Source organism: Pygocentrus nattereri, chromosome 4 (assembly GCF_015220715.1).
Source record: "Pygocentrus nattereri isolate fPygNat1 chromosome 4, fPygNat1.pri, whole genome shotgun sequence".
NCBI classification, from domain to species: Eukaryota; Metazoa; Chordata; class Actinopteri; order Characiformes; family Serrasalmidae; genus Pygocentrus; species Pygocentrus nattereri.
The window spans coordinates 5,300,052-5,327,582 of NC_051214.1; the positions used below are offsets into that span (position 1 = coordinate 5,300,052).

At 40.0% G+C, this 27,531-nt stretch overlaps 1 protein-coding gene across 2 annotated transcripts in view; it reads left to right on the top strand.

Moving 5' to 3' along the window:
* Positions 1–26,137, top strand: part of prkg3 (protein kinase cGMP-dependent 3) — a 28,021-nt gene extending 1,884 nt beyond the window's left edge. The window contains exons 2-22 of one of the 2 annotated variants that reach the window (XM_037537634.1): positions 5,120–5,275; positions 6,284–6,346; positions 8,847–8,976; positions 9,679–9,845; positions 10,490–10,603; positions 11,846–11,951; positions 12,229–12,292; positions 14,303–14,380; positions 14,535–14,623; positions 15,825–15,890; positions 16,043–16,090; positions 16,221–16,259; positions 16,679–16,790; positions 16,947–17,083; positions 17,168–17,257; positions 17,983–18,124; positions 19,165–19,328; positions 19,902–20,018; positions 22,728–22,790; positions 23,085–23,160; positions 25,086–26,137. In XM_037537634.1, the coding sequence (XP_037393531.1) occupies positions 5,188–5,275; positions 6,284–6,346; positions 8,847–8,976; positions 9,679–9,845; positions 10,490–10,603; positions 11,846–11,951; positions 12,229–12,292; positions 14,303–14,380; positions 14,535–14,623; positions 15,825–15,890; positions 16,043–16,090; positions 16,221–16,259; positions 16,679–16,790; positions 16,947–17,083; positions 17,168–17,257; positions 17,983–18,124; positions 19,165–19,328; positions 19,902–20,018; positions 22,728–22,790; positions 23,085–23,160; positions 25,086–25,172 (2,040 nt within the window). In that variant the 5' untranslated portion in view covers positions 5,120–5,187 and the 3' untranslated portion in view covers positions 25,173–26,137. The remainder of the gene's footprint in view (positions 1–5,119; positions 5,276–6,283; positions 6,347–8,846; positions 8,977–9,678; positions 9,846–10,489; positions 10,604–11,845; positions 11,952–12,228; positions 12,293–14,302; positions 14,381–14,534; positions 14,624–15,824; positions 15,891–16,042; positions 16,091–16,220; positions 16,260–16,678; positions 16,791–16,946; positions 17,084–17,167; positions 17,258–17,982; positions 18,125–19,164; positions 19,329–19,901; positions 20,019–22,727; positions 22,791–23,084; positions 23,161–25,085) is intronic. The other variant, XM_017725153.2, reaches the window with a different exon arrangement.
* Positions 26,138–27,531: the final 1,394 nt, after the last annotated feature.

The following is a 27,531-nucleotide window of genomic DNA, read 5'->3' on the forward strand; positions in this document are numbered from 1 at the left end:
ATGTTGTGTGTGTGTGTGTGTGAATTGTGTCATGTACCTAGCATGTAGTTAGAAGCTTTTCAAAGGCCTCTGACTGGCTTGCAAGTCATAAAACATGAAACCAGAGGCAATAATACTAGCTAATCATTCCTCCAAGGTTAACCCAAAGCCTGATCTTAATCTCGCTCCGCACAAGCTAGACAAAGGCAGCATGGGGTGGGGGTGGTTGTTGCTTTTGATTGGGCTGTTTTGGTTCCTTATTCTGATGAAATTATTCCTAGATGTGTTTTGATACTTAGCTACAAGGCTAATTTAGATAAGCAGTAATGGACGCTAGCGTGCTGATTAATATACTCCCCAGAAGCAGCTCTGGAAATTGATACTTGACTTCTTAGCTGGATGCTAATGGAAGTCATTCCAGCAACCCTCTGCAGTGTGCATAGCTTTTTCCGATGAATGAGCTCTTATAGCACAGGTCATGTGTTTATATCTCCTATGATATAAATGTGGCAGTAGAGTCTTATTAAAATATCAATAATATACCCTTTAAAGAGTATATGGGCCAAATATGGTAATGCGCACACACACACACACACACACACACACACACACACACACACACACACACACACAAACACATATATATATATATATATATATACATATATACATATATATATATATATATATATATATATATATATATATATATATATATATATATATTACATATTTAGACAATTATCTTATGTTACCATTACACAAGTATACTAGCAACATCAGCAATCACCTGGGATATCATATCAATGGCCTAGCAACACCCTAGCAACCATCTAGGATACCATAGCAATGGCCTAGCAATACCTTAGCAACCATGTACGATAGCATTAGTCTAGCAACCCCTTAGCAACCACCTAGGATACCATAGCAATGGCCTAGTAATGCCTTGGCAACCACGTAGAATGTAGAGCAATGGCCTAGCAACACCTTACAAACCACCTAGGATGCCATAGCATTGGCCTAGCAACACCTTAGCAACCATGTAGGATGCATAGCATTGGCCTAGCAACCAGTGGTGGACAGTAACTAAGTAAATGTAATTAGTTTCTGTACTTTAGTATTTTTTGGTGTTTCTGTACTGAAGTTTCTCCATTACTGGGCGACTTTTTACTTTCACTCCACTACATTTCAGAGTCTAATATCCGATTTTTCCTCCACTTCATTCTGAGAAATCTGTCATTCCTTTTGGTTTCTGTGTGTATAAAAACGTAACATGTCAAAACAAAAGAAGTGCAAAGCCAGAGCACCAATCAGGGCCCAGCGGTCACTTTGTTCTGAGCTTGTTTTGATCTGTTGGTCATACCGACCCAGTGCAGCACGCGGTTCAGCGTCAGCGCAGCAGCGTAAAAAATTGGAACACATACGTCACCTAAATGATGAACTAACCTAACTTTATGTGAATTCAGAAAAAAAGAAACATGCCAGTCACAGCTGCATATGTGTACATAATTCTATATTGTCTTCTATTTACACAAACACTTTCATTTTATAGTAAAATTTTGTTTAAAGTTTTGGTTAGTTTATGTTTATGAACAGACGCCTACAGATCAACATAGTAAAGGAGCTCATCTGTGATCCTGAGTTTAAAGCCAGTTTTTATTCAACTTAAACTTGGAACTAAGTTGTAAATAAATCTGAAACTGAAACTTTGCTTGTGTGTAAAAAGTGATTTCAGAGCCACTCGGTTCTCCCTGATGGAAACTGTTTACCTTCAGTGTTTTGTGCTTCTGATCATTTTAATAGACGTCAGCGTTGCTAATTAATGACGTTCTATTAAAAGACTGGTTTACCAAGAGAGACGCTGGAGGACTTTCACCTGAAATGAGTTCATGAAGCCAGTCTGGTTATAAAAATGATAACAGGACCAGATCAGAGCCAGAATTACTCTTTTAGTACTTTTACTTTATACTTAAGAACATTTGAAGGTAAATACTTTAGTACTTTTACTCAAGTTGAGGTCTAAAGGGAGGAACTTCTACTTTTACTGGAGTAATATTTTACCTTATGGGTCTCTACTTTAACTCAAGTACATGATTTGTGTACTTCGTCCACCTCTGCTAGCAACACCTTACAAACCACCTAGGATGCCATAGCATTGGCCTAGCAACGTCTTAGCAACCACATAGGATGCCACAGCATTGGCCTAGCAATGCCTAAGCAACCATGTAGGATGCCATAGCATTGGCCTAGCAACACTTAAGATGCTATAGCATTGGCCTAGCAATACCTTAGCAACCACCTAGGATGCTATAGCATTGGTCTAACAACCCCTTAGCAGCCACCTAGGATGCAATAGCACTATCTTAGCAACACCTTAGCATCCACCTGGGATACCACAACAATGGCCTAGGAACATCTTAGCAACCACCTAGGATGCCATCGCATTACCCTAGCAACACCTTACAAACCACCGAGGATGCCATAGCATTGGCCTAGCAACACTTTAGCAACCAACTTGGATGCCATAGCTTTGGTCTAGCAACACCTTAGCAACCATGCAGGATGCATAGCAGTGGCCTAGCAATGTCTAGGCAACCATCTGGGATGCCATAGCATTGGTCTAGCAACCCCTTAGCAACCACCTAGGATACCATACCTATGGCCTAGCAACACCTTAGCAACCATGTAGGATGCTATAGCATTGGCATAGCAACATCTTAGCAACCATGTAGGATGCCATTGCAAAGGCCTAGCAACACCTTTGCAACCACCTAGGATGCTATAACATTTGTCTAGCAACCCTTAGCAACCACAATAACAACACCTTAGCAACCATGCAGGATGCATAGCAGTGGCCTAGCAATGTCTAGGCAACCATCTGGGATGCCATAGCATTGGTCTAGCAACCCCTTAGCAACCACCTAGGATACCATACCTATGGCCTAGCAACACCTTAGCAACCATGTAGGATGCTATAGCATTGGCATAGCAACATCTTAGCAACCATGTAGGATGCCATTGCAAAGGCCTAGCAACACCTTTGCAACCACCTAGGATGCTATAACATTTGTCTAGCAACCCTTAGCAACCACAATAACAACAGCATAGCAACCACATAGCAACACTATGACAACTACTTGGATTTAATTGTTAAAAAACAATCAACAGTGCGAGAATGCAAGTGCTTTAGCTTTTGAATCGTTAGCAACAAAATGTTAATGTTCTGTTCTAGAAAAATCTTGAAGTGCTTTAGAACCTTTATAGTATGTGGTTGTTCTTTAGCCCTTAAAAAGATGCTTCACAATTGCACTTCCCAGAAAAATGTCCAACCATCCTTTAAAAGATTCTTTTGGGGAACCAAAAGTAGTTCTTCTATGGCATCACTTTAGAGAACCTTTCTAATACCTTTATTTTCACTCAGACCTGGTCTGCCAGTTGTTGTGCCTTCAGGTTCAGATGTTTGAGATGCTCAGAGTCACCTTATTGCCATTCAGCTATTTGGTTTGTTATTAAAATGACGACAGAATGCTTTGAAGCCTCTTGGACACTCCAGTCCAGCCCCATCTAATTACAGTATGCACAGGTTATTGACAAATTACTGCAGGTTTTATGAGCTTCTGTCTAATCTAAGGAATGTTCAATGTCCAGGAGTGAAGGCAAATAGGATCACATGTGAGTCACTTCTGTAAACACAACAGAAAACTAAGTTGATGATTGTATAGTCACAAAAGGTATGTAGGTTATAATCAGGGCTAATTAGAGAGCTTGGAAAAGCACTCTATTGTTATCTCTATTGTTATCTCTCATACTTCTTCTCATTTTTCTTCCACACTTTTCTGGGGTTGACACTCAGCTGTGACACTCAGGTGTTTAAAAGCTCTAGTAGCGCTGCTGTGTCTGATCCACTCAGACCAGCGCAACACACACTAACACACCACCACCACGTCAGTGTTACTGCAGTGCTGAGAATGATCCACCATCCAAATAGTACCTGCTCTGTGAGGGTCCATGGGGGTCCTGACCACTGAAGAACAGGGTAACAGTATCAGAGAAACAGATGGACTACAGTCTGTAACTGTAGAACTACAGAGTGCAGCTATACAGTAAGTGGAGCTGATAAAGTGGACAATGAGAGTAGAAACAAGGAGGTGGTCAGAACGTTACGCCTGATCAGAGTATATACTAATAGATGATAACGGACATGTTCAGATTGTTTGAGAAACTGAAATCAATTTTTAAAAAATGTATCCACCTGATTTCCCACTCCAAATGGAGAATGGCCCACTTACATAACAGAAATGACTCATCAGATAAGGAGAACCTCAAGTTATCAAGGTTGCTACCTGACTGTTTATTTATTTTACCTCAGTTTGTCACCTTTTCTGTCTTACAAGGGTAAAAACTTGTCTCTAGCATCTACTTTGTGCTGGAAATGGACAGAATCAATAGAATTGGTTGTATTTCTTAGAATACAACTCAGTGACTAGGCTAGCAGTCAGGATTAGTTGGCACCCCAGGGATTCCCCAATGGTTGTATATCACATTTGCCAGCACTATAGTGAGAGGATATTGATGAATGACAACCACATATTGTGAATTCCATCATACCAATGACTTTGAGGGATGCATTGCTGAGCTGCTGTAATGTGCCAAACATGTTAGAGTTTTAGGCTCTTGTAAATATTACTCTTTAGATAATGTAGTTCTACAGCAGCTTCACTGTGGGTGGCCAGGGAGATATTTGCGGCGCCCCCTGCTGATTTATAGGATACATAATTAATGTAGCATTTGGACTCCTGCTGGTTAAGGATGCTGAAGCTACCTGCTGATTGGCCTATGCAGAAACACATACAGCACACTGGTATACCTGCTAGCTTTATACTGTAAATAAGTATCATTATTTACTATCAGACTTTACTGTATGTTTGTATACAGCCGGCATTCCTTCAGTAGGAGCATATCAGCTATTATGGGCTTCTTAGGAAAAATTTGGCTTCATATTTGTGGTTTTGCATGCAGTGTTGTTGAATTTTGGGTCGTTTCTCCATAGAGTTTCTCATGCTGCCCTTGTAGGCTCCTCAAAGTTAATTCATCCCCGAAGTGCTTTGCGTATTGACAGCTTCGCATTGTATTGTGCAAGTTTTACTGAAAGGTGGGGTCACTGTGCAGGAGATTTCAGTGAAGCTGTGGGTTCCAGCAAGGACCACCATGGAGACGAAGCTGAAGGAGCTGCGGCAGAAATTGGAGAAGCAATGCCAGGTCAACCAGGAGCTGCAGAACCACAACCAGGACCTGGGTAAGAAAGGCGGGGGAAGGGAAGGAAAATATGGTATGATATCCAGAAAGCTGGAGAGTTGCATGCTGAATTGCTCGCCTTTAGCATTTTTCTAGCTCATATGTAGTGCTGTGAGCTTGTGTGCACAGACATAAAGAAAATCGGACTTTGTTTGCTTGTTTCTTGGTGCTTTTTATTATGATTCTGTAATATACAATACTGAGAAAAAGTCAGAGACCACCCTTCATTTATTTAATTCCCAGTCAAAAGAGCTCTTTAGAACTGGAGTTCAAAAAATGATTAAAAGCTACAGAGAAAGTGGGGCTCCTAACAACCACCTGGAAGACCTGGTAGACACCAAATGAGATAAACAGCACTTAAAGCTTCCATCTTTGAGAGAGAGGAGAAAATCAAGATGCTTTGAGTTGTTTATGTTTCAGTAGATATTCCTGACAAGATTATATGTGAGATAATCTAAGAAGGAAGGAAGCTTTCATCTTAGAGAGAGAGGAGAAGATCAAGCTCCTTCAGATCTGAAAACATCCACAGGTGATTCTGTCCATCCTTCCACTGTGAGAAGACAACTCAGCGCTATGGGTCGGAAAGGAGGTGTAGCTGATCAAGAAGAACCTCGCTGAGAAAAGGAGACGGACACACCAAACAAAGAAGCTGAACAATGGACTGACCACCCCAGAGTCCAGACCTCAACACCACTGAATGTGTTTGATTACATCAGAAAATGATCGACCAGCTTCTAAGACGAAGCTTTGGAGATGTGGACACACCTATCACTAAAACATCTGATTGGCTCCTGCTTAATCTTCTGTTAAATTTATGTTTTGATTATATGAATATAATTAAATGAATAGCATCTACTTAATGGCAGTTTTAGCTTGAAAGTAAATGAATGCAGGGTGGTCTCTGACTTTTGCACAGTGCTCTATATATTTAAACATGTATTGCATTCATTTATTGCAAGGTGTGCGATTGCTTTGCCAATAAATGCTTCTTCTTATGCAATATCTCCAGAGAAGAGGTTGAAGGAGAAGGAGAGGCTGCTGGAGGAACTGCAGAGTCGTCTGGATGAGCTGGGTGTGTATTTGTGTGCATTTGTGTTTGAGCAGGAAGTGAATCTTCTCCTTGTTGAATCCACAGTGGATAAGTGGTTAAAGGATAAAAGGGTTTCTCTGGTTTATCTTTTCTGAGCTGCATACGCAGGACCAACAACAGTGGCTGTAAAGCTTAATTTAGACACGCTTACTTCATCATGACTTTGCTGAACTGGATCTTGGTTGTGGGCAAAGAGTAGATGGGCCCCCATTTCCCTTTCCTGTTCTCATTGACTTTCCTTCCAACCTCCAAAACCGCAGTGAGCTAATAAGCTAGCCATACAAACTTTGTAATTGTCTTTGAAAAGTCTTTGACAAGTTTGAGTATAAATCTTTAATTGGTACTCTCTGCGTTATCCTGAGCTTGACAACCGACAAGTTAGCAAAGTAAAGCAATTAACTTATCTATAGCTGAGGTCACCGACTTTCTGCAGTCAATCGCTACAGACCTCCATACTTCATGTGGCCTTCAGATCAGCTCATGAACAGTGTAGAGATCTTCATGGAATGGGGTTTGATGGCCGAGCAGCTGCATCCAAGCCTTACATCACCAAGCGCAATGCAAAGCGTGGAATGCAGTGGTGTAAAGTGCCGCCACTGGACTCTAGAGCAGTGGAGATGTGTTCTCTGGAGTGACCAATCAAGCTTCTCCGTCTGGCAATCCCATGGACGAGTCTGGGTTTGGCGGTTGCCAGGAGAACGGCACTTATCTGACTGCATTGTGCCAAGTGTAAAGTTTGGTGGAGGAGGGATTATGGTGTGGGGTTACGGAACTCTTAATGCCTCAGCACCAAGATATTTTGGACAGTTTCATGCTCCAACTTTGGGAAAACAGTTACAATTTAAAAATATTTTATTTGAGTGAAATCTGTGTCCTGCACCACAAATAAAACACCCTCAGCTTGGCTAGATGGCATTTACTTATTGAATTATTTTATTAGATGCATAAGAGAACCTATTTTTGTTTATTTATCGTATATATTTAGTATTCACTCATATAATTAGTAATAAAACCATGTTTAACAATGCAAGTAAATGTAAAATATTTGTATTGTGTCAAACAGTTAAGAGTAGAACTGAACAGATAAACAGATAAACCTGTGTTGTTTACACATCAGCACACAGCAGCTTCTCTGGGTCAAAAATGTCGTTTCACTTCCAAATTTCTGTAGTCGTTTGTCTCACATGTGAGTTTTGTTCAATACTCTGCATCTCTGAGTGTCAGTTTAGTAATATCACCGTCATTAATACTATCAGTATTAATGACCGTCAGTGTTTTTTCTGGCTTAATTGAAGTGACGGGCCATGAGACCCCACTGCTGAGTGATAAAACTGGCCGATAGAGGAGCATGGCAGGCAGTGTTAGTGGACACACAGGTCTGCCTAGCAAGCTGCTATGATAAAGGCTAAATCAAGGCTAAAGTTGTCATTACTCTAAGATTCCAGCAGTTCCTTCCACTCTGTCAGTAACATTAATTCAGACTGTAAGTGTCCACATAGCAGCAGACAAGTGATTACTGAAAGAAGCAGCTCAGCCGTTCAGGTAAGTGGCTCTGTTAGCGTGTTTTTCACATCAAATGCTGCCGTTAGAGATTCTGCCGAGAGTGGTTTTATAGCTGTTTGTCCCACATCGCTGACATGGTGTTAAGTTCTGTCCATTGGCGTGTTGCTTCGTAGTGTCAGTCATATTTATTGGTATCCCCTTCCCCGATACTGATACTGCATTTAAGTGCCAGTATCGGTGATACGGTATTGGTGTCAGTGCAACACTAGCAGCTTGGGGAGACAGATGCATTTAAACTTGTATAATATTTAGCTGAAATGCGTCTCAGACCACCTCACAAATTGGTTTGAGTGATCGTATTTGAATATGTTTTAAATGCATCTTGGGTGCGTTTACACTAGATGTTTTGTGGATATTTTCCTGATTCTTAAGACACACAAAATGACCACAGGGTAAACGGGCCTTTCAAGATAGTGGCAGGGATTCCACTGTGGACAAGAAGTCCTGGAGTGTCTTTCTTTTCCAGGAATCAAATGCAGAGAAAGCTGATGGTTTCTGAGTAAGACACTCAGCCCACATTTCTCCAGGGATTCTGTCTCTGTAGTTAGATAATGGACATCATATTGAGACCAGTTTACTGGCTGAACAGACCAACCGCTTTATAAACCTTGTCTTGTGTGGACCTTCTAATTTTGCTGAAATTTGCAGAAATGCTTGTTGAATAAGACTAGATAAAAACACAGTTTAACAATGTACTGATATTCTGAAGTGTGTTCAGAAATTGGAATGTAAATTGGATTCTAGACTAAAGATTGGACCCTTATTTAGTCTTGCTGACTTTAAACATATTAATAATAACAATAAACATGTACAGGTAAGTGTCTTTACATGCTTTTCAGTATGTTACAGAATTTACTGAGTGCTGCCTTTGTCCTTTCCCTTTTGAGGCTGTTTACTGACTGTGTGCATGTTTTGTCAGAGGGTCATTCCCCAAGGGAAAGCAATGACGGTGTTCAGGAGGTACGGCAGAGCAGGACAGCAGTCATGGCTCTGGAGCCAATCCCAGAAGACCTGGACATCCAAACCACTAAAGTCAAAAAGACTGCAGGGTGAGTACCTGCCTCCAGACCCAAAACTCTTCAAAATAGAAATTCCAAGGTCAGTCCACAAGTCCACAATCAGGCTACACGGAGCAGCAAGTTGAGCTGGTTGGGGATCCATAGCAATATGCGAATAATGACAGCATGCATCCATTGCTACGATGACACTGTGGATGACTGTCAGTGGAATGAGTGTGGAGGGCTTTAGCAGTGGTGATTCATTATTTAAGGTGGAAGAATGCTGGAAGAAGTTCTACGCTCTTTGTGTTTTTTATTGTTTAATGTGTCCAGAAAACTGAGCATCTGGTTCATTTCACCATAGTTGATGGCAACAGTTGGGAAAAACTTGTGATGGAACATTCAGCTGACCACTGCAGTAAACTAATGTTGCCACTGCTGGTGGTGGAGCTTTTCTGCCCCAGTAAAGTCAATGGAATGTCCCACTTTATATTTGCCCATCTACTGTCACAATGTAAACGTAGTACTAGGGTCAGTAAATGGGCCCCCATTTCAATTACTCACTCTTATAACTACAACTAGACATTAGTTTCATAGTAGATACTGAATCATTTGTACTAGTTACTGAATAATTCATAGAAAACACTGAATAATCCATAATAGATACTGAATAATTCATAGTAGATACTGTAGTTAGTACTCTACTGTACTGTACTCTGTTCACAATGTAACAGTTGTATGTGTGTGTTGTAGTGAGAGAGCTCAGATCATAAAGGCCATGGGGAAGAATGACTTCCTGAGTCGTTTGGATGAAGAACAGATCAGCATGATGGTGGAGTTGCTGACCTCTCTGGACCGTTGCCCTGGTGACAAGATCATCAAAGAGGGCACAGAGGGCGACAGCATGTACATCGTTGCAGGTTTGCTTGTGTCTGTATCTGTTTGTGTATTTGAGAGAAAGAGAGTGACATATGTTGCGTATTGCTTGTCTGTCAATGGGCCACAGGACCACAACTGACCAGATATCATTTGGATGGTTGTACGGAGAGAATCATTCTCAGCACTGCAGTGATCCTCACATGGTAGTGTGTGTGTTGTGCTGGTACAAGTATATCAAACAGAGCTGTGGTGCTGGAGTTTTTACACACATCAATGCCTGGTTGACAGTGAACCACCAATTGATAAAGCATAGTCAAGAGCGGCTCTGTGGTACACTTATGGCTTTTGGCTGATGCTCTTATCCAGAGCAACTTAAAATTTGATCATTTTTCACAGGTTGGTGAAGGTAATGTTGGGAGTCTTGCCCAGGGACTCTTATTGGTATAGTGTAGGGTGCTTGCCCAGGCAGGGGAATGAACCCGTAGTCTACAGTAGAAGGCATAGGTGTTACCCACTACACCATACCAACCACACTGATTGTGGTCAGCACCACACCAGCAGGGGAAGGGTGTCTGATTAAGTGGCCAGTGATTGTGGTTTTGTGTTGTAAGAGGTTCTACAGTCTGTGTAAACTGTACTGGATAGTATGTAACGAGTGAATGTAACATCCCTCTCTTCATTACAGCCGGTGAACTCAAAGTTACTCAGTCAGGGCGCGACCTGCGGACTTTGACTTCTGGGGATGTTTTTGGAGAGCTGGCCATCCTGTACAACTGTAAAAGGACTGCATCGGTTGAAGGTCAGTTAATCCAAAAGTAAACGAAATCGACATTCAGAACCTCTAACCAACGTAATCTTACCCATGTTGGTTATTTAAATCATTATTTTTTAAATTCTGTTTGTATTGTCCCTTTAAAAACTCACGACAGCGTGCAGAAGATATTGTGGACAGCCAAACAAAAGAGCCACTTCACAATATCCACTGTTCACAATATCTTCTAAATGTGATCTGTATGCGACATCAGTCTGAACAGATCAGCTCCCAACCTGACCCATATGCGCAAAAGATCTGATCTGGCTGTTGAGATGATTTACATATTTACAGTACAAGCCTTGTCAGTGAACTATGAGGTCAAACAGGGAAAGAAACAAAAAACAACAAAAAAAAAAAACATAATCCTTCATTAATCGGACTCGAGGTACAATATTCAATTAATCGTGATATTGATTTGAGGTCATATTGCCCAGCACTAGTTCCTAACTTGGTACTAGGACAGCCCCTTGCTTGGTGGTCCACAATGATGTTTAGGTAGGTGGCCTGTGTTACTTGATTGCCAGTACAACATGGCAAGAGCATTGTCCTCCCTCCACCAGCTGATCTTCTTCCCCCAGTGCATCCTAGTGCCATCACTTCTCCAGGTAAATGGCGCACATGTACCTGGCCCTTCATGTGGTTTAAAAAGAAGCAAGACTTGTTGGACCAGGAAACCTTCTTCCGTTGCTCCACGGTCCAGTTCTAAAGATTGCATGGACATTAAAGGTGTTATCGGGGGTTAGCATGGGAACTCTGACTGGCTACACTCTACAGCAGAGTGTGCTGCACTGTGTGTTGTGACCCATTCCTCCAGTGGCCATCATTAAAAGTGTTATGCCTTGTGCATAGTAGCCCTTCTGTTAGTTCAAAGATCATCATTGCCAACTTGCTTCAAAGAGTCTTGGGTGCCCCGCACTTCATGGTCACCCGTTCATGGTATGTCCCTCCTTGGACACTGTCAGTCTTGCCTTTGTGGAGATGATTCGACCCAGTCATCTGGCCATGATCATCTGGCCTTTGTCCCTCCAGTCTTCACACCTGTCCATTTCTTCTGCATCTAACATGTCAACAACGAGACCTGACCTTCACATGCATTGTTGTTATTTGCTGTCTGTAAGTGGTCCTAATGTCTCGGCATTTCTGTGTAGTTTCAGTGCTTATAAAAAACAGCACTTTACAATTTCTATGTATTTGTCTGTCTGTCTGTCTGTCTGTCTGTCTATACAGCGGTCACTGCTGTCAGGTTATGGTGCATTGACAGACAAACATACAGAAGCATCATGACCAGCAAATCCAAGAAGAAGCGAGAACAGCTGATGGGCTTCTTAAAGACGTGAGAGCTCGTTCTTTCTTTCAGTTTATATTTGACCAATGTACTGATGTTCATCTCTTATGTTAATCTGAAATTTTAATGACCTGAAGTGCCTCAATTGCATAAAATACTACAGTTTTGTAACTGAATTTAACCTCAGTGTAATAGTTGAAGTTTATCGAACCTTTTGGATCTGTCTTACTCTGATATATACTGGGCTGGAGATCAAAGATCGTGTATTGATGTATACAGCATTTGTATAATGGTCAGTTTACTTAAGGCTGTCTGTCTTTCCCAGCGCTCGGACTCTAAAAGCTCTGAATGAAGAGCAGCTCTCTAACATCATTGACTCTATGGAGGAGGTTCGTATCAACCAGCTCTATCACTCTCTCACACTTCTTTTCTGGTTTCCTGGCTGGACTGTCCTAAATTCCTGAAACGACAGTGTGTTAGTAGATCGGTGCTGTCAGAAGAAAACCTCAAATTGTTTTTCAGTGTTGTTCTTTACATTCTGTGTAAATTTAACGATAAACGGACCAGAAGAAACAACAACAAATCAGTTGCAAAAAAGTCTGGTTCCACTGACCTACATTAAAAGTAGTTTTTTTGTTCTTCCTCCTGTAAAGTTATCAATTTGGAGATACAAGATTTTCTTCAGAAAACAGCGATGTATCACTACAAATGATTACTGACTGACCTTTTACTGAAAGAAGGCTTTCTTTTTCTCTTTTCCCATTTCAGAATAATAACAAAGGCATTCAAATTATGAATGAACACATACAGTAAAGCAGTGATCAAACCTGTTAAGCAAATCTAATTTAGGTTATTCAGTAATACTTTATGGAAACAGGCCCCTATGAATAGGAACTTAACCATTGTCCAACAGTTTGTTAGTGACGGTTCAGAATTATGTTATTGTTACTTGTGCAATATTAATTTTTACCATTTTAATTAATGACTAGGGTGCACATACTTTTGCACACGACTGTATGAATTAATAAATGGTACCATTTGAAATGGTGACAAAGATAACCAATAGTTATTTGTAGAATTGTAGAAACGTCTTTAATTATAGTATAAACACTCAAATTACAGAACACAACATATTAGCCATTTACTTAGTTGAATAAAATGAATGTGATGCAAAACTGAATATGCTAAATAAGAAATACCTTCAGTTTTAGGTTATTCAGTAATACTTACTTAAAACAAGCAACTGTATGTATGTAAATAAATGTAAATAGCAACATAGTCATTGTATGATCATTTGTTTGGGATGATTCCTTTATAAATGATTATATTATATTACGTTATTGTTAGTTATAATTATGTTACATATTATTTTATTGTTAATTGTACAAGTCCTGTCATGCAATTAATGACTAAACGAGGGGTCCAATGATTTTAAATGTTTAAAAAGGTATACATAACTACTAATAATGACTATTTATTAATTAGGAATGTATCACATTGATTTTATTCCACTGATTAAATGGATAATATTTCAAGCTATATAATTTATAAGTGTTTATACTATAATTAAAGATTAAGTTTCTGTGATTCTGCAAATAATAATCATTTCATTGTAAGCCACTAATTAAAAGGTGAATAATTCAAATTCAGTTTAGGTGCCCCTGGTCAAATGGTAAAATGAAAACCACGTATCTCCGTTTTGGACATTTTTCAGTTTTTGTCATAATTTGAAAATTCCTATTAGCCTTTACATTGTTTGTAAATTTCATGATGAATGGACTAAAATAAACGACCTAAAATGACTTGGAAATAATTCTGGTTCCATTGACTTACATTAAAAGTAAAGTACGTTTTCCCTTCTCCTGTAAAGTTATAATTTTGGCGATAAAAGTTTTTCTTCCATCAAAAACAATACATTTTAATGTGTTTTACTTTTTATGAAGAAAACTATTAAAAAGCTTAACTAAACTAAAAGTTTAACTATTTAAATTCTATTTAAAACTATTTAAACTAATTAAATTCATGCATAAGATTTTATTAAGGCCATTATTGGATATGTATCCAGTCTAGGACCATATAAAATCCAGTCTAGGTCCACAAAAAAAGGGCCTCATGTCTGAAAGAGATCCCTGAAAAAACATCACACTGACCATCATTTCAGCCTGCTAATGTGAATGTAGCGAGAGTGTTTTAAGATAACGAAAATAAAAAAATAAACATGTAACCAGGTGTGTCCTCACTTTTGATTGACGCTTTGCATTCAGTTCAGGTTCATATTTAGACTGTGAATGAAAAAGAGTGACCACTCTGCCCCGGACTCGCCACCCCTGAGCTTTAGAAACATGAGTCGTGGAGGAGTTTGACTTTTTTTTATTGACCCATGCTTTGCCCACTTGTAGGTCAAGTTTCAGGACACTGAGGTGATCGTGCGAGAAGGTGCTGAGGGAGACACATTTTACATCATCCTCAAAGGAGAGGTGAGGGGGCGGGGTCATTTGAGTGTGACGCCTCTTTATTGTGGTCCAAAGATCTTATAAACGTCCTTGCTGATCTACTGTCTTTTCATATAGTGTTATAAAAAGGTTAATGTAAGATTACTGAATTCTTTTCCCATGAATTCTCCCTGCTCAGGTCCTGGTAACAAAGAAAGTGAACGGGCAGCAGAAAGTCATCCGTAAAATGGGCCAAGGGGAACACTTTGGAGAACTCGCCCTCATACGGTAAAATGCAGTTTGCATTTCCATGTTATTTTCTGTTTCTCTGTGCAGTTGATTTCACTTGATGTGTTTTAAAAATATATTTTAATCTTATATCTTATAATATATATATATATATATATATATATATATATATATATATATATATATATATATATATATATATATATATGCAGTACTGTGCAAAAGTCTTAGGCACCCAAGACACATTTTCAGAAACTATTTATTTGTGTAGTTTGTGTTTATTTGCTGAGAAAAGTGTTAATATCTGAATAAACAAAATTTTATTATAATATATATATATATATATATATATATATATATATATATATATATATATAAAATAAATGTGTTTGCTTAACCATTTCCAAGCCTCTCCTCGAGGAAGTCCAGTATTATATGTAGTTAAGTAGCAGCTACTGGTTTGACCAATCAGTGCTCAGTAAATTGAGCTCATGATGTAATTGATGATATTAACGAGTCTCTGTGGCGGCTGTGAAGGAAAAATATGGACCTGAGAAATTCTTGTTACTTTTTATTGTTTTTATGTTTATTTGAATTATGAATACGACTTTATTCTAATGTATATTGTGATAAACTCACTGCTGAGGTCAGGTAATATATATATATATATATATATATATATATATATATATATATATATATAATAGGCAAAGTATTATTTAGCATTGTGTGTTGCTTGTGTGACATAACCTAACACATTTCCTATTTTGCTAAATAATTTTAAATGAAAATATTACTGTTTTTTTCTTTTTCACTCATGTCTGCTACAAATGAAAATATAAAATATTTGGCACCTGCTGTTTGTAAACAGTTCAGCTGAAAGCAACAGTGAAAATGTTACAACTTGCCCCATAGGTGGGATTAACGCTAATAGACCTGAGGGGCTAATTGTGACATTCACTATAAAAGTCGATCAATGCAAAATTAATTCGCAAATGAATGTTATCTGAACCAAGGCTAGCTTTCTAACGTAAACATATAAAAATACATACATACAGAATAAACAGGATTAGTGAAATGATGCACTGAAACTACCTCCACCATGTGGAGGCTGTACTTTAGCCTCCACGTTTACTTTAGACTTCAACAGGGACTAGGCAATGTTGTTTCTTGGCACAGAACAGAAATGGCCTGTATACGATTAGAGCTACTTGCCGAAAGACGTGCGCTTGTTTTTCAGTGCCATTTTGAGGACGGCTACCTGCACGGCTGTGGGCGAAGTCACCTGCTTCTCCATCGATAAAGAGTGAGTTTCATCAGTCCCTTCAGATCAGCTTATAAACCCTACATCTCTGAACTGGAGCCAAGTGGGTGGTCTAACTTTAAATAATGCTTTACTGTAATGTGGATCAAACATTTCAGGCTCTGTGTTGATTCAATGTTCTGGTTTCATTACAGGGTTTTTGAGGAGACCATTCCTATAGAAAGTCTGGAACTACATGATGAGTATGATGCTTTTACACTCACTGTATTGCGTGAACTGTGCGCGGTCAGTGCTCAGTACTTATCAGTGTTGAGGTTAAGGGGAAATAAGTGGATTCCAGCTGTTGATTTTGGACTTTTGTGTTTTGAGCAGTTCAGATCTGGAGAACACGGTCACTTCAGAGAAAGAGAGGTAAGATAAACAATGAATGGAAGATCAATAGATGTGTTCATTCACAATATTACAGAAACAGAGCATATTTGGGCTAGAGCCTGCCCAATATATCGCTTGGTCAATAATACCAGCTGATATTGATGACTTAGTATTTTAATTTCATTGATTTAATGATTTAGTTTCATTGAGATCAGCAAAAATATTGTCAGTAACTTGACAATAATTACCGAATTTTCGGTTGTGCCATCGTTGAGATTAGAACTTGTAACCTTCTGATGATTTGGGCCAAACCTTAGACTCCCATTTGAGACTATGAGAAATGTAATTATAAAATTATATCAGCCAATATGATCAGCTATTGAAATTTGTACATCCTTAAAATTGGTAGCGGCTGAAAAATGTTGACCGTAGTGTTCTTCTCTGGTTGTCCACTCCAGGTTTGAGTCTTCTCTAAAGCTGAAGGATCTGATCCCCATCCTATACCAGGAGGGCCGTTACCAAGGCGAACCCGTCACCCTCGGCCTGGGGGGTTTTGGACGAGTGGAACTGGTACTGTAGGATGATGTGACGCTAAACAGACACCCAAATGTTTTCCTGATGCTTCAGCTGCCCACAACCCCTCACTTTCCACATTACACTGATAAACTGAAATTGTTTCCTGGATTAAAGTCCAGTCAGGGGTTTTTGACCTTGTCTGATTTGCAGGTAACAACACTGCATCATGGGAAGTACTTTGCCATGAAGAAGGTCAGCAAGAAGCTCATAGTGGAGAAGCGTCAGGGACCCCATGTCATATTTGAGAAGAGAATTCTTCAGGATATTGAGAGTGACTTCATTGTCCGGTGAGCTTGCTTTCTGGCCGTCTGACCTTTTGATCTTTCACTTCCCCCTCCTGACCTCAGTCTGATCCCTCTCTCTTCCTTTAGGCTCCATGCAGCCTTCAAAGACACACGGTACATCTACATGGTCATGGAGTTCTGCTCAGGGGGAGAAATCTGGACCAAGCTGAAAGAAGTGTAAGCGCAGCTTTAAAGGCAGACTAAGTGATGATACACTATATGAACAAAAGTATTGGGACACCTACACATTACAACCCTTTATGGACCTTGCTTTGTGCATTGGTGTACTATATATATATATATATATATATATAGTATATATATATATATATATATATATATAGTACATATATATATATATATATATATATATATAAACAACGCCAGTTCCAATGAAGTTGGGACGTTGTGTAAAACATAAATAAAAACAGAATACAATGATTTGCAAGTTGTACATCAAGCAAGAATGGGAAAGAATTCCACCTACAAAGCTTCAACAATCAGTGTCCTCAGTACCCAAACGCTTATTGAGTGTTGTTAACAGGAAAGGTGATGTAACACAGTGGTAAACACGCCCCTGTCCCAACTTCTTTGGAACATGTTGCAGGCATCAAATTCAAAATGAGTGAATATTTGCAAAAAACAATAAAGTTTATCCGTTTGAACATTAAATATTGTGTCTTTGTAGTGTATTCAATTGAATGTAGGTTGAAAAGGATTTGCAAATCATCATATTCTGTTTTTATTTATGTTTTACACAACGTCCCAACTTCATTGGGGTTGAATATGTGAACAATAATTATGCATGATGTTAACATGTTTTCACTTAGAGAATCAATGTCATTTGACCAGGACTACCCAAATTTTTGCATAAAACTGTAACTGCTGTGTGTGTGTTACAGAGGCCGTTTTGATGAGAATATTGCTGTGTTTGTATCGGCATGTGTGGTCGAGGCCTATGCATATCTGCACAAGAAAAATATCATGTACAGAGACCTGAAGCCAGAGAACCTGATGCTGGACTCTAAAGGATACGTCAAACTGGTAAATAACTGTGTTTAAATGGTCACTAAAAGCCTTTATTATATTTTTTCCCCAAAAATCCACTTATTTATGCATCAGAAGTCTGAAAAATAAAGGCCTACAGTGCTTTTTGAATGAGGCCCCATTTCTACTCTCATTGTCCATTTTATCAGCTCCACTTACTGTATAGCTGCACTTTGTAGTTCCACAGTTACAGACTGTAGTCCATCTCAGTGTTACTGCAGTGTTGAGAATGATCCACCATCCAAATAGTACCTGCTCTGTGAGGGTCCATGGGGGTCCTGACCACTGAACAACAGGGTAAAAGGGGGTAACAAAGTATCAGAGAAACAGATGGACTACAGTCTGTAACTGTAGATCTACAAAATGCACCTATATAAAATAGTTAAAATAGACAACAATCGGTATATATTTACATAAATTTACATATATACACAGTACTGTGCGAAGGTTTTAGGCATCTAAGCAAATTTTTAAACAACTGACCTCAGCAGTGAGTTTAACACAATATACATTAGAATAAAGTCGTATTCATAATTCAAATAAACAGAAAAACAATAAAAAGTAACAAGAATTTCTCGGGTCCATATTTTTCCTTGACTCCTTCACAGCCGCCACAGAGACTCGTTAATATCATCAATGACATCATGAGCTCAATTTACTGAGCACTGATTGGTCAAACCAGGAGCTGCTTTATAACTACATATAATACTGGGCTTCCTCGAGGAGAGGCTTGGAGATGGGTAAACAAACAAACTAACGTCCAGAAAATCACTGTTTATTATATATATATATATATATATATTTGTTGTTTGTTTGTTTGCTTCTTTTACTTTTTTGCACATTTTGAATCTTTAAAAGTGAATTAACTAGTTTTATTTAGCCAAAATAAATACTTTGAATGAAGGATTATTTCATCAAACTCTATTGTTTATTTTATGTCAAAAAGCAGTTCTTCAAAATAAGAGCCCTTTTCACTCTGCTGACTTTGTGCATGGGAGTAGTACTTTTTCAGTGTTTCTCATTTTCTGCATCTTTAGGTGGATTTTGGCTTTGCTAAGGAGCTCAAGCGGGGCCAGAAGACATACTCTTTCTGTGGGACCCCTGAATACATGGCCCCAGAGATCATTCAAAACCATGGCCATGACTTTGCTGCTGATTTCTGGTCACTCGGTGTTCTTGTCTTTGAACTCCTGGTAGGCAGGTACGCACTCAAGACTGAAGCTGATTGGTGGTGACTAATAATAAGTGATGTGGTGATGCGAGAGTATGTATGGTGGCGGTGGTGGTGATGGTAATGGGGTGGGGGCGGTGGGGTGGAGTGGGCGTCATTCAGAGTCAGCAAAGTCATTCAGCGAGGTTTGTCCATTCTAGAGAAACTTACTGAAATAATGTGAAGGATGTATTCATGAAACTCACCAGTAGATGTCAGTGTTGTTCTGGAGAAAAATAATGCAGTGCACAGTTGCTGAGCCAAGACAGACTTGTAACCGACACAGAACTGGAGCCAAATGTTGAGAAGCTGATGTGCTGTTTTATTTGCTCACTGTGGAGGATCATATTTCATTTTTTAAATATTTTAAAGCTTATATGAAATCGTAATCCAGACTAGCTGAGTTATTCCTAAGTATAACACAAAAAAGTATGACACAGCATATTGGTGACTGTTTTGATTACAACCTACTGGAATTTTTTCAATATTGTCTGCATGTTCTGAATGTTTTCATCATCCAGAAGAGACAAAATATTCAAACAGACCTTTTTTTTTGTCTTCAAGCCCGCCTTTCTCCAGCTCTGAGCCGCAGAAGATTTATGCCAAGATTTTGGATGGTGTGATGAAGTTCCCCCCGTACATGGGAGAGGGTGCTAGATCTCTTATTAACAAGCTCTGCAGGTAAGTCCCTCCCTCGTAGCTCCACTTTGCTGGTGTACAGATAGAGACTGTAGCTCAGCTTATATTAGCCCTCCTCTGACCACAGAGCTGTTCTTTGCTGGTCAGCGGTGGTCCTGTTCTGAGTAACTCACCAGTGTTGGATGAAGCAGAAAGGGGCTGGTTGTAAAGCAATAAATCAATAGTAATTGTACACTTTTAATGTATGACCTCTACATGACCTCCACCTACCTTATATGTCCATTACATAGGCTATATCATGAACCTATATAAGGAAGATGCCCATACACTTGTTTCATTAATCTGGAAACGATCTACAATATTTGGATTGAATAAATTCAGTGCCTCACTTTTTTCATTATAACCTCCAACTTGGACTCAGCAATGTGGGTTTTCCGAGAAAGCACTATGGCAGAACAGAAGCATCAGTGTATCTCCCCTGAGTGTGTCCTTTCAGATGTCCAGACAATCCAGCTGCAGTCTATCTGCTTTCCTTTCATATAGACACAGTTCATTCTGGCTTCAAAGCAGACATGTATAAATTCATATTCCTCTCTGACCGCAGCTTCTTCAGTTGTAGGAAAGGAAGTGTTTGTAGGGAAGCAGAGAAAGGCAGTCGTGGTGGAAAGCAGGGTTTTCTGTTGGAGTGAAAGAGAGTGGAGAGACTGTATATCTCAAATATATACAGTATCTCACAAAAGTGAGTGCACCCCTCACATTGCTGCAAATATTTTATTGTATCTTTTCATGAGACGACACTATAGAAATGAAACTTGGATATAACTTAAAGCAGTCAGTGTGCAGTCTTATAGCAGTGCAGATTTACTGTCCTCTGAAAAGAACTCAACACACAGCCATTCATGTCTAAATAGCTGGCTCTTGCTGCTGGAATCCTCTTCCACTCCTCCATCATGAAGCTGGTGGATGTTACACACCTTGCGCTCCTCCTCCTTCCACTTGAGGATGCCTCACTGGTGCTCACTTGGGTTTAGGTCTGGACACATACTTGGCCAGTCCATCGCCTTTACCTTCAGCAAGGCAGTTGTCATCTTAGAGGTGTGTTTGGGGTCGTTATCGAGTTGGAAAACTGCCATGCGGCGCAGTTTCCGAAGGGAGGGGATCGCGCTCTGCTTCAGACTGTCACAGTACATGTTGGAATTCATGTTTCCCTCAATGAACTGCAGCTCCCCAGTGCCGGCAGCATTCATGCAGCCCCAGACCATGATGCTACCACCACCATGCTTGACTGTAGGCAAAAAAAGTTGTCTTGGTGCTCCTCACCAGGGCGCCACCACACATGCTGGACACTATCTAAGCCAAACAAGTTTATCTTGGTCTCGTCAGACCACAGGACTTGGTTCCAGTAACACATGTTCATGGACTGCTTGTCTTCAGCAACCTGTTTCCGGGCTTTCTTGTGCGTCAGCTTCAGAAGAGGCTTCATTCTGGGACGATGGCTGTACAGACAGAGTTGATGCATTGCGCGAAATATGGTCTGAGCACTGACAGGCTGACCTCCCACTTCTTTAACCTCTGCAGCAATGCTGGCAGCACTCATGCATCTATTTTTGAAGCCAACCACTGGATATGACGCTGAACACGTGGGCTGAACTTCTTTGGTCGACCCTGGCGAGGCCTGTTCTGAGTGGAACCTGTCCTGCAAAACCACTGTTAGACCTTGGCCAACAGTCTATAGTTCAGTTTCAGGGTGTTAGCAATCCTCTTATAGCCTAGGCGTCTTTGTGGAGAGCAACAATTCTGTTTCTCACATCCTCAGAGAGTTCTTTGCCATGAGGTGCCATGCTGAATATCCAGTGGGCAGTATGAGTGGAATTGTACCCAAAACACTAAATTTAACAGCCCTGCTCCCCATTCACACCTGGAACCTTGTAACTCTAACGAGTCAAATGACACCAGGGAGGGACAACAACACAATCGGGCACAACTTGGACACGTTCACTCCAGGTGGACTCCCTTGTGTTGCCAGCTATTTAGACGTTAATGGTTGTGTGTTGAGTTCTTTTCAGCGGACAGTAAATCTGCGCTGCTATACAAACTGAACACTGACCACTTTAAGTTATAACCAAGTTTCATTCCTACAGTGTTGTCCCATGAAAAGATATAATAGAATATTTCCAGAAATGTGAGGGGTGCACTCACTTTTGTGAGATACTGTATATAGACCATCTTTTTTCAAAGCATTTAGATGATGACTTGCTTCTTATACGTCGCTCTGGATAAATGCTGTAAATGTAAATGATGAATTATATTTTAAAGGCTGACCGAATGTATTGCTGCTGTTGGAATAAAACCTTTATAACCATTTTTGTTTTTCAGTTTTTTGACATAATTTGCAAATACCTGTTGCTACATTGAGGAATTGTGAAACACTGTGTGTAAATTTCATAATGAGCAAACTGAAATGGCCCAAAATGACCTGAAAAAGGTCTTAAAGTGTGGTTTATATATATATATACACCACATTATATATACAGTATATGTGTGTGTATATATAAAATATGTTGTATCTTTAAATGAAGCACAAGCCTTAACTCTTGGAGATTCACTTCCAGCATCGCATGGCAATACAATAAACTACAGCAGAATGTTTGGGGCCTCTTTTGAGTGAATCTCCCTGTAGATTTAAAACAGACATACAGATTTATACAGACTACTCTGTAAGAAAACAATTGTTTATGTTCTGTTTTATAGACCCCGTCCAGGTCAGAGGTTAGGCAACACCAAAAACGGGATCAAAGACGTCCGTCATCACAGGTTATCACATCAATACATTTACATTCCTAAAAATAATTTCATTTTATTTAATTATTTAATTTTAAATCCATCCATCCATCCATCCATCCATCCATCCATCCATCCATCCATCCATCCATATATCTATTTCTAGTTTGGTTAGACACTTGGTTAGTTAGTTATCTGCAATTTTAAATGCTGCAGGCGTTCGTGCTGCCAGCTGTTAGTGTTGAGATTGTTTCAGACACTTACTGCATGTATAAATAAGCGTCTTTTAATGAGACATGCTGTATCTGCGCTGTTCTGTCCTGCCAGGTGGTTTAACAGTATAAACTGGCACAAACTGAGGATGGGACAGATCGACGCTCCAACAATCAGACTCATCAGAAAGGTTAGTACTCGAATATAAACCACTGACTCCTCAATATTGTTCATGGAGGGTTGGTCTCAGCTCTTATACCAAAGAGTAACACACCTGACTCAGCTGATCAAAGGCAAATAATCGTCAACCACGACTATGACTGTGTTTCTGCATCCACACCGGCCTTCAGTACAGCAAGTAAAAGATACTCTGTACGTTGAAACATCGTAGAAAGTCGGCACACTCTGTTTCAAACTGCTTCCTCTTCTCTTTTTTAATCCCTGCCTGTGAATAAACTGCCCAGAGCTGATTACGACTTTGGCAGGCGGTGCTGTTGTAGTAGTCGTCACAGCGCCAGATCAGAAAACAGATCAGCTTTTTCACATGCTGTCAGAAACAGGACTGAACGTCTGGAGCACAACTCGGTTCTCTGGCAGCCAGCGGAGCTGCACAAACACCCTTCTCCACCTGTTTAAAGAAAGGTGCTTCAGAAATGCTAATGTGGCTGACAGCAAATGAACAAACCAGGCAGTTTAGCTGAACTACCTCAGTAGCTGTACTGGATAAAGCTAACTGGGTGTACTGGGGGTTCGTCATTTAACCTGTAGAAGTCTTGAGCGCTGTGGTTAGTCAGTTCTCTATCCTGAGTGAATCATGAAGACCAAATTAGCTCTCTAGCCATTTTCACAATAAAAGACTAATATCAGTAATAATATCTGTCAGATAGTAATACACACTATATTGGCAAAAGTATTCACTCGTCTTGCTTCACACATATGACATTGAGTGACACTCCTTTCTGAATCCATAGGGTTTAATATGATGTCGGCCCACCCTTTGCAGCTATAACAGCTTCAACTCTTCTGGGAAGGCTTTCAGGGTTAGGAGTGTGTTTATGGGAATTCTTGACCGTTCTTCCAGAAGCACATTTGTGAGGTCAGACACTGATGTTGGATGAAAAGGCCTGGCTTGCAGTCTCCGCTCTAATTAATCCCAAAGGTGTTCTATCGGGTTGAGGTCAGGACTCTGTGCAGGCCAGTCAAGTTCTTCCACACAAAACTCACTCATCCATGTCTTTATAGTCCTGCTTTGTGCACTGGTGCGCAGTCATGTTGGAACAGGAAGGGGCCGTCCCCAAACTGTTCCCACAAAGTTGGGAGCATGAAATTGTCCAAAATCTCTTGGTGTTCAAGCATTAAGAGCTCCTTTCACTGCAACTGAGGGACCAAGCCCAACTCCTGAATAACAACCCCACACCATGATCCCCCCTCCACCAAACTTTACACTCAGCATAATACAGTCAGACAAGTGAACAACCGTTCTCCTGGCAACCGCCAGACCCAGACCCATCCATCGGATTGCCAGACAGAGAACCTTGATTCCTCACTCCAGAAAACACGTCTCCACTACTCTAGAGTCCAGTGGCGGCGCTTTACACCACTGCTTTGCATTGCGCTTGGTGATGTAAGGCTTGGATGCAGCTGATTGGCCATGGAAACCCATTCCATGAAGCTCTCTATGCTGTTCTTGAGCTGATCTGAAGGCCACATGAAGTTTGGAGGTCTGTAGATTGACTCTGCAGAAAGTTGGCAACCTTTGTGCACACCTCAGCATCCGCTGACCCCACGCTGTCATTTTACGTAGGAATAGTGCAATACTAGTCTATAATGTGTATATGTATATATTCAGAGTCAGTGTGTGTATATATATATATATATATATATATATATATATATATATATATATACACTGACTCTGAGTATATATATATATATATATATATATATATATATATATATATTTTTTTTTTATTTTTTTTTTTTTTTATTTATCTATTCATTTTTTTTTATTTAAATTCTATAAGGGGGTGACGCGCCTAAGACTTTTACTCACCTTCCACCTGTGTAAATGTGATGTGACAAACATGCTTTGATTTGGTTGTCTGTCTGTTGCAGGGTCCCTGCTACATAAACTTTGACCGCTTCCCTTTCGATAAGACCCAGGCGGAGGAGGAGTTCTCCGGGTGGGATCGAGATTTCTGAGCAGGGGGACTTCCTCAGGCTTACTTACTTTCCAGAACTTTCTAAAACCGTTATGTTGCCGTGCCTGATTATGAGACATGGCGGTTAATTGAAGACTACACTAGTGTTACGCCTTTGTCATAAAGGTTCTTGGTAATACTACTGGGTGGAGATCTTTTCTTGGATGTTGTATGGTAATGTTCTAAGCCAGGGCGACCTAGTCCTGGTCCTGGAACTCTACCATCTTGGAGAATTGATATCCATCACACCTGGCTGTGATATACAGAAGCCCCTGAAGGTCTTCATTACCCACATTAGGTGTGTTAGGTTAGGATTGGAGGGTGGTAGATCTCCAGCTCCAGAACTCGGCACCCTTGTTCTGAAGCAGTAATATTTTTTTTATGTTTTTGATTGTTTACACTTTATCTGCATAGAAAAGTTGATGTGTACAGATGTGTGATGAATGTTCTTTTGCACAGAGAGGCACATTTGTGTTAATGTACACCTGGATGAAGACAAGGTGGATCTGCATCTGCATCGTTTAGAAGAACCTTTTTATTATCTCTACTGTATTGTACTATTGACTGCCACAGATGCTACTTTAGTTGTGATTTTGTGCACTTAAATCTGAAACAATCTGAAAACCTATTATTTCAAAACATACTCCCTGTTTCATCCTAACGCCTGTATTTCACTGTAGATTCACATTCAAGTTATATACAGTTAAATACAACAAAAGTCAGACTACCCTACATTTATTTCCAATCAAAACAGCTGTTAAATATGAGTTGTTTATGTTTCAGTAGATATTCCTGACAAGATTATATGTGAGATAATCTAGGAAGGAAGGAAGCTTTTATCTTAGAGAGAGAGGAGAAGATCAAGCTCCTTCAGATCTGAAAACATGGGTCTGAAAGGATGTGTAACTGTTCAAGAAGAACCTCACCGAGAAAAGGAGACGGACACATCAAACAAAGAAGCTCAACGATGGACTGACCGCCCCAGAGTCCAGACCTCAACACCACTGAATGGGTTTGATCACTTCAGAAAATGAACCAGCTTCTAAGACTGAACTTTGGAGGCGTGTCTGCAGATTCTTAGAGGAGCTGAAACTGAGTCTCCTGAGAAGAGTGGAAGCTGCTATTTTGAAATCATGAGTTATCTTGTTTCCTCATAATAAGTTATCTTGTGATCTCAAGAAGACAAAGTTGTTGTCTTGAGATAAGTTAACTATCTTGTACTCTCAAGATAACAATTGTTAACTTGAGATCACAAGGTAATTAACTTATATCAAGATTACGATGAAGAAAATGAAACGACAGCCCGAAGCCTCTCCAGACCTCTTTACTGAAGACTGAATTTTTTGATATTATGATTCGTTGAAGCTATTTTATTCTGCTTTTTTTTCCTGACACTAAAAATAAATATAAATAAATACTTCTAAAGTCTGTTGTGTCAAGTTTGATTTCATACCAGGAGGTATTTTGTTCTTTAACAAACACAGTGCAGTTTTTTTAAATGACTGTATGTGATAATCAATAGTTCAATATACACCTATAAGGCGTAACATCCTGACCACCTCCTTGTTTCTACGGTCATTGTCCACTTTATCAGCTTCACTTACTGTATAGCTGGTCTTTGTAGTTCTACAGTTTCAGACTGTAGTCCATCTGTTTCTCTGATACTCTGTTACCCTGTTCTTCAGTGGTCAGGACCCCCATGCACCCTCTCAGATCAGGTACTATTTGGGTGGTGGATCATTCTCAGCACTGCAGTAACACTGATGTGGTGGTGTGTTAGTGTGTTGTGCTGGTACGAGTGGATCAGACACAGCAGTGCTGCTGTAGTTTTTAAACACTGTGTCCACTCACTGTCCACTCTATTAGACACTCCTACCTTGTCGGTCCACCTTGTAGATGTAAAGTCAGAGACGACAGCTCATCTACTGCTGCAGTTTGTGTTGGACGTCCTCTAGTCCTTCATCAGTGGCCACAGGACGCTGTTGGCTGGATATTTTTGGTTGGTGGACTGTTCTCAGTCTAGCTGTGTCACTGAGGTGTTTAAAAACTCCAGCAGCACTGCTGTGACTGATCCACTCAGACCAGCACAACACACACTAACACACCACCACCACATCAGTGTTACTGCAGTGCTGAGAATGACCCACCACCCAAATAGCACCTGCTCTGTGAGGGTCCATGGGGGTCCTGACCATTGAAGAACAGGGTAACAGAGTATCAGAGAAACAGATGGACTACAGTCTGTAACTGTAGAACTACAAAGACCAGCTATACAGTAAGTGGAGCTGATAAGATGGACAAAGAGAGTAGAAACAAGGATGTGGTCATGATATCATGCCTGATCGGTGTAATCGCGGCTG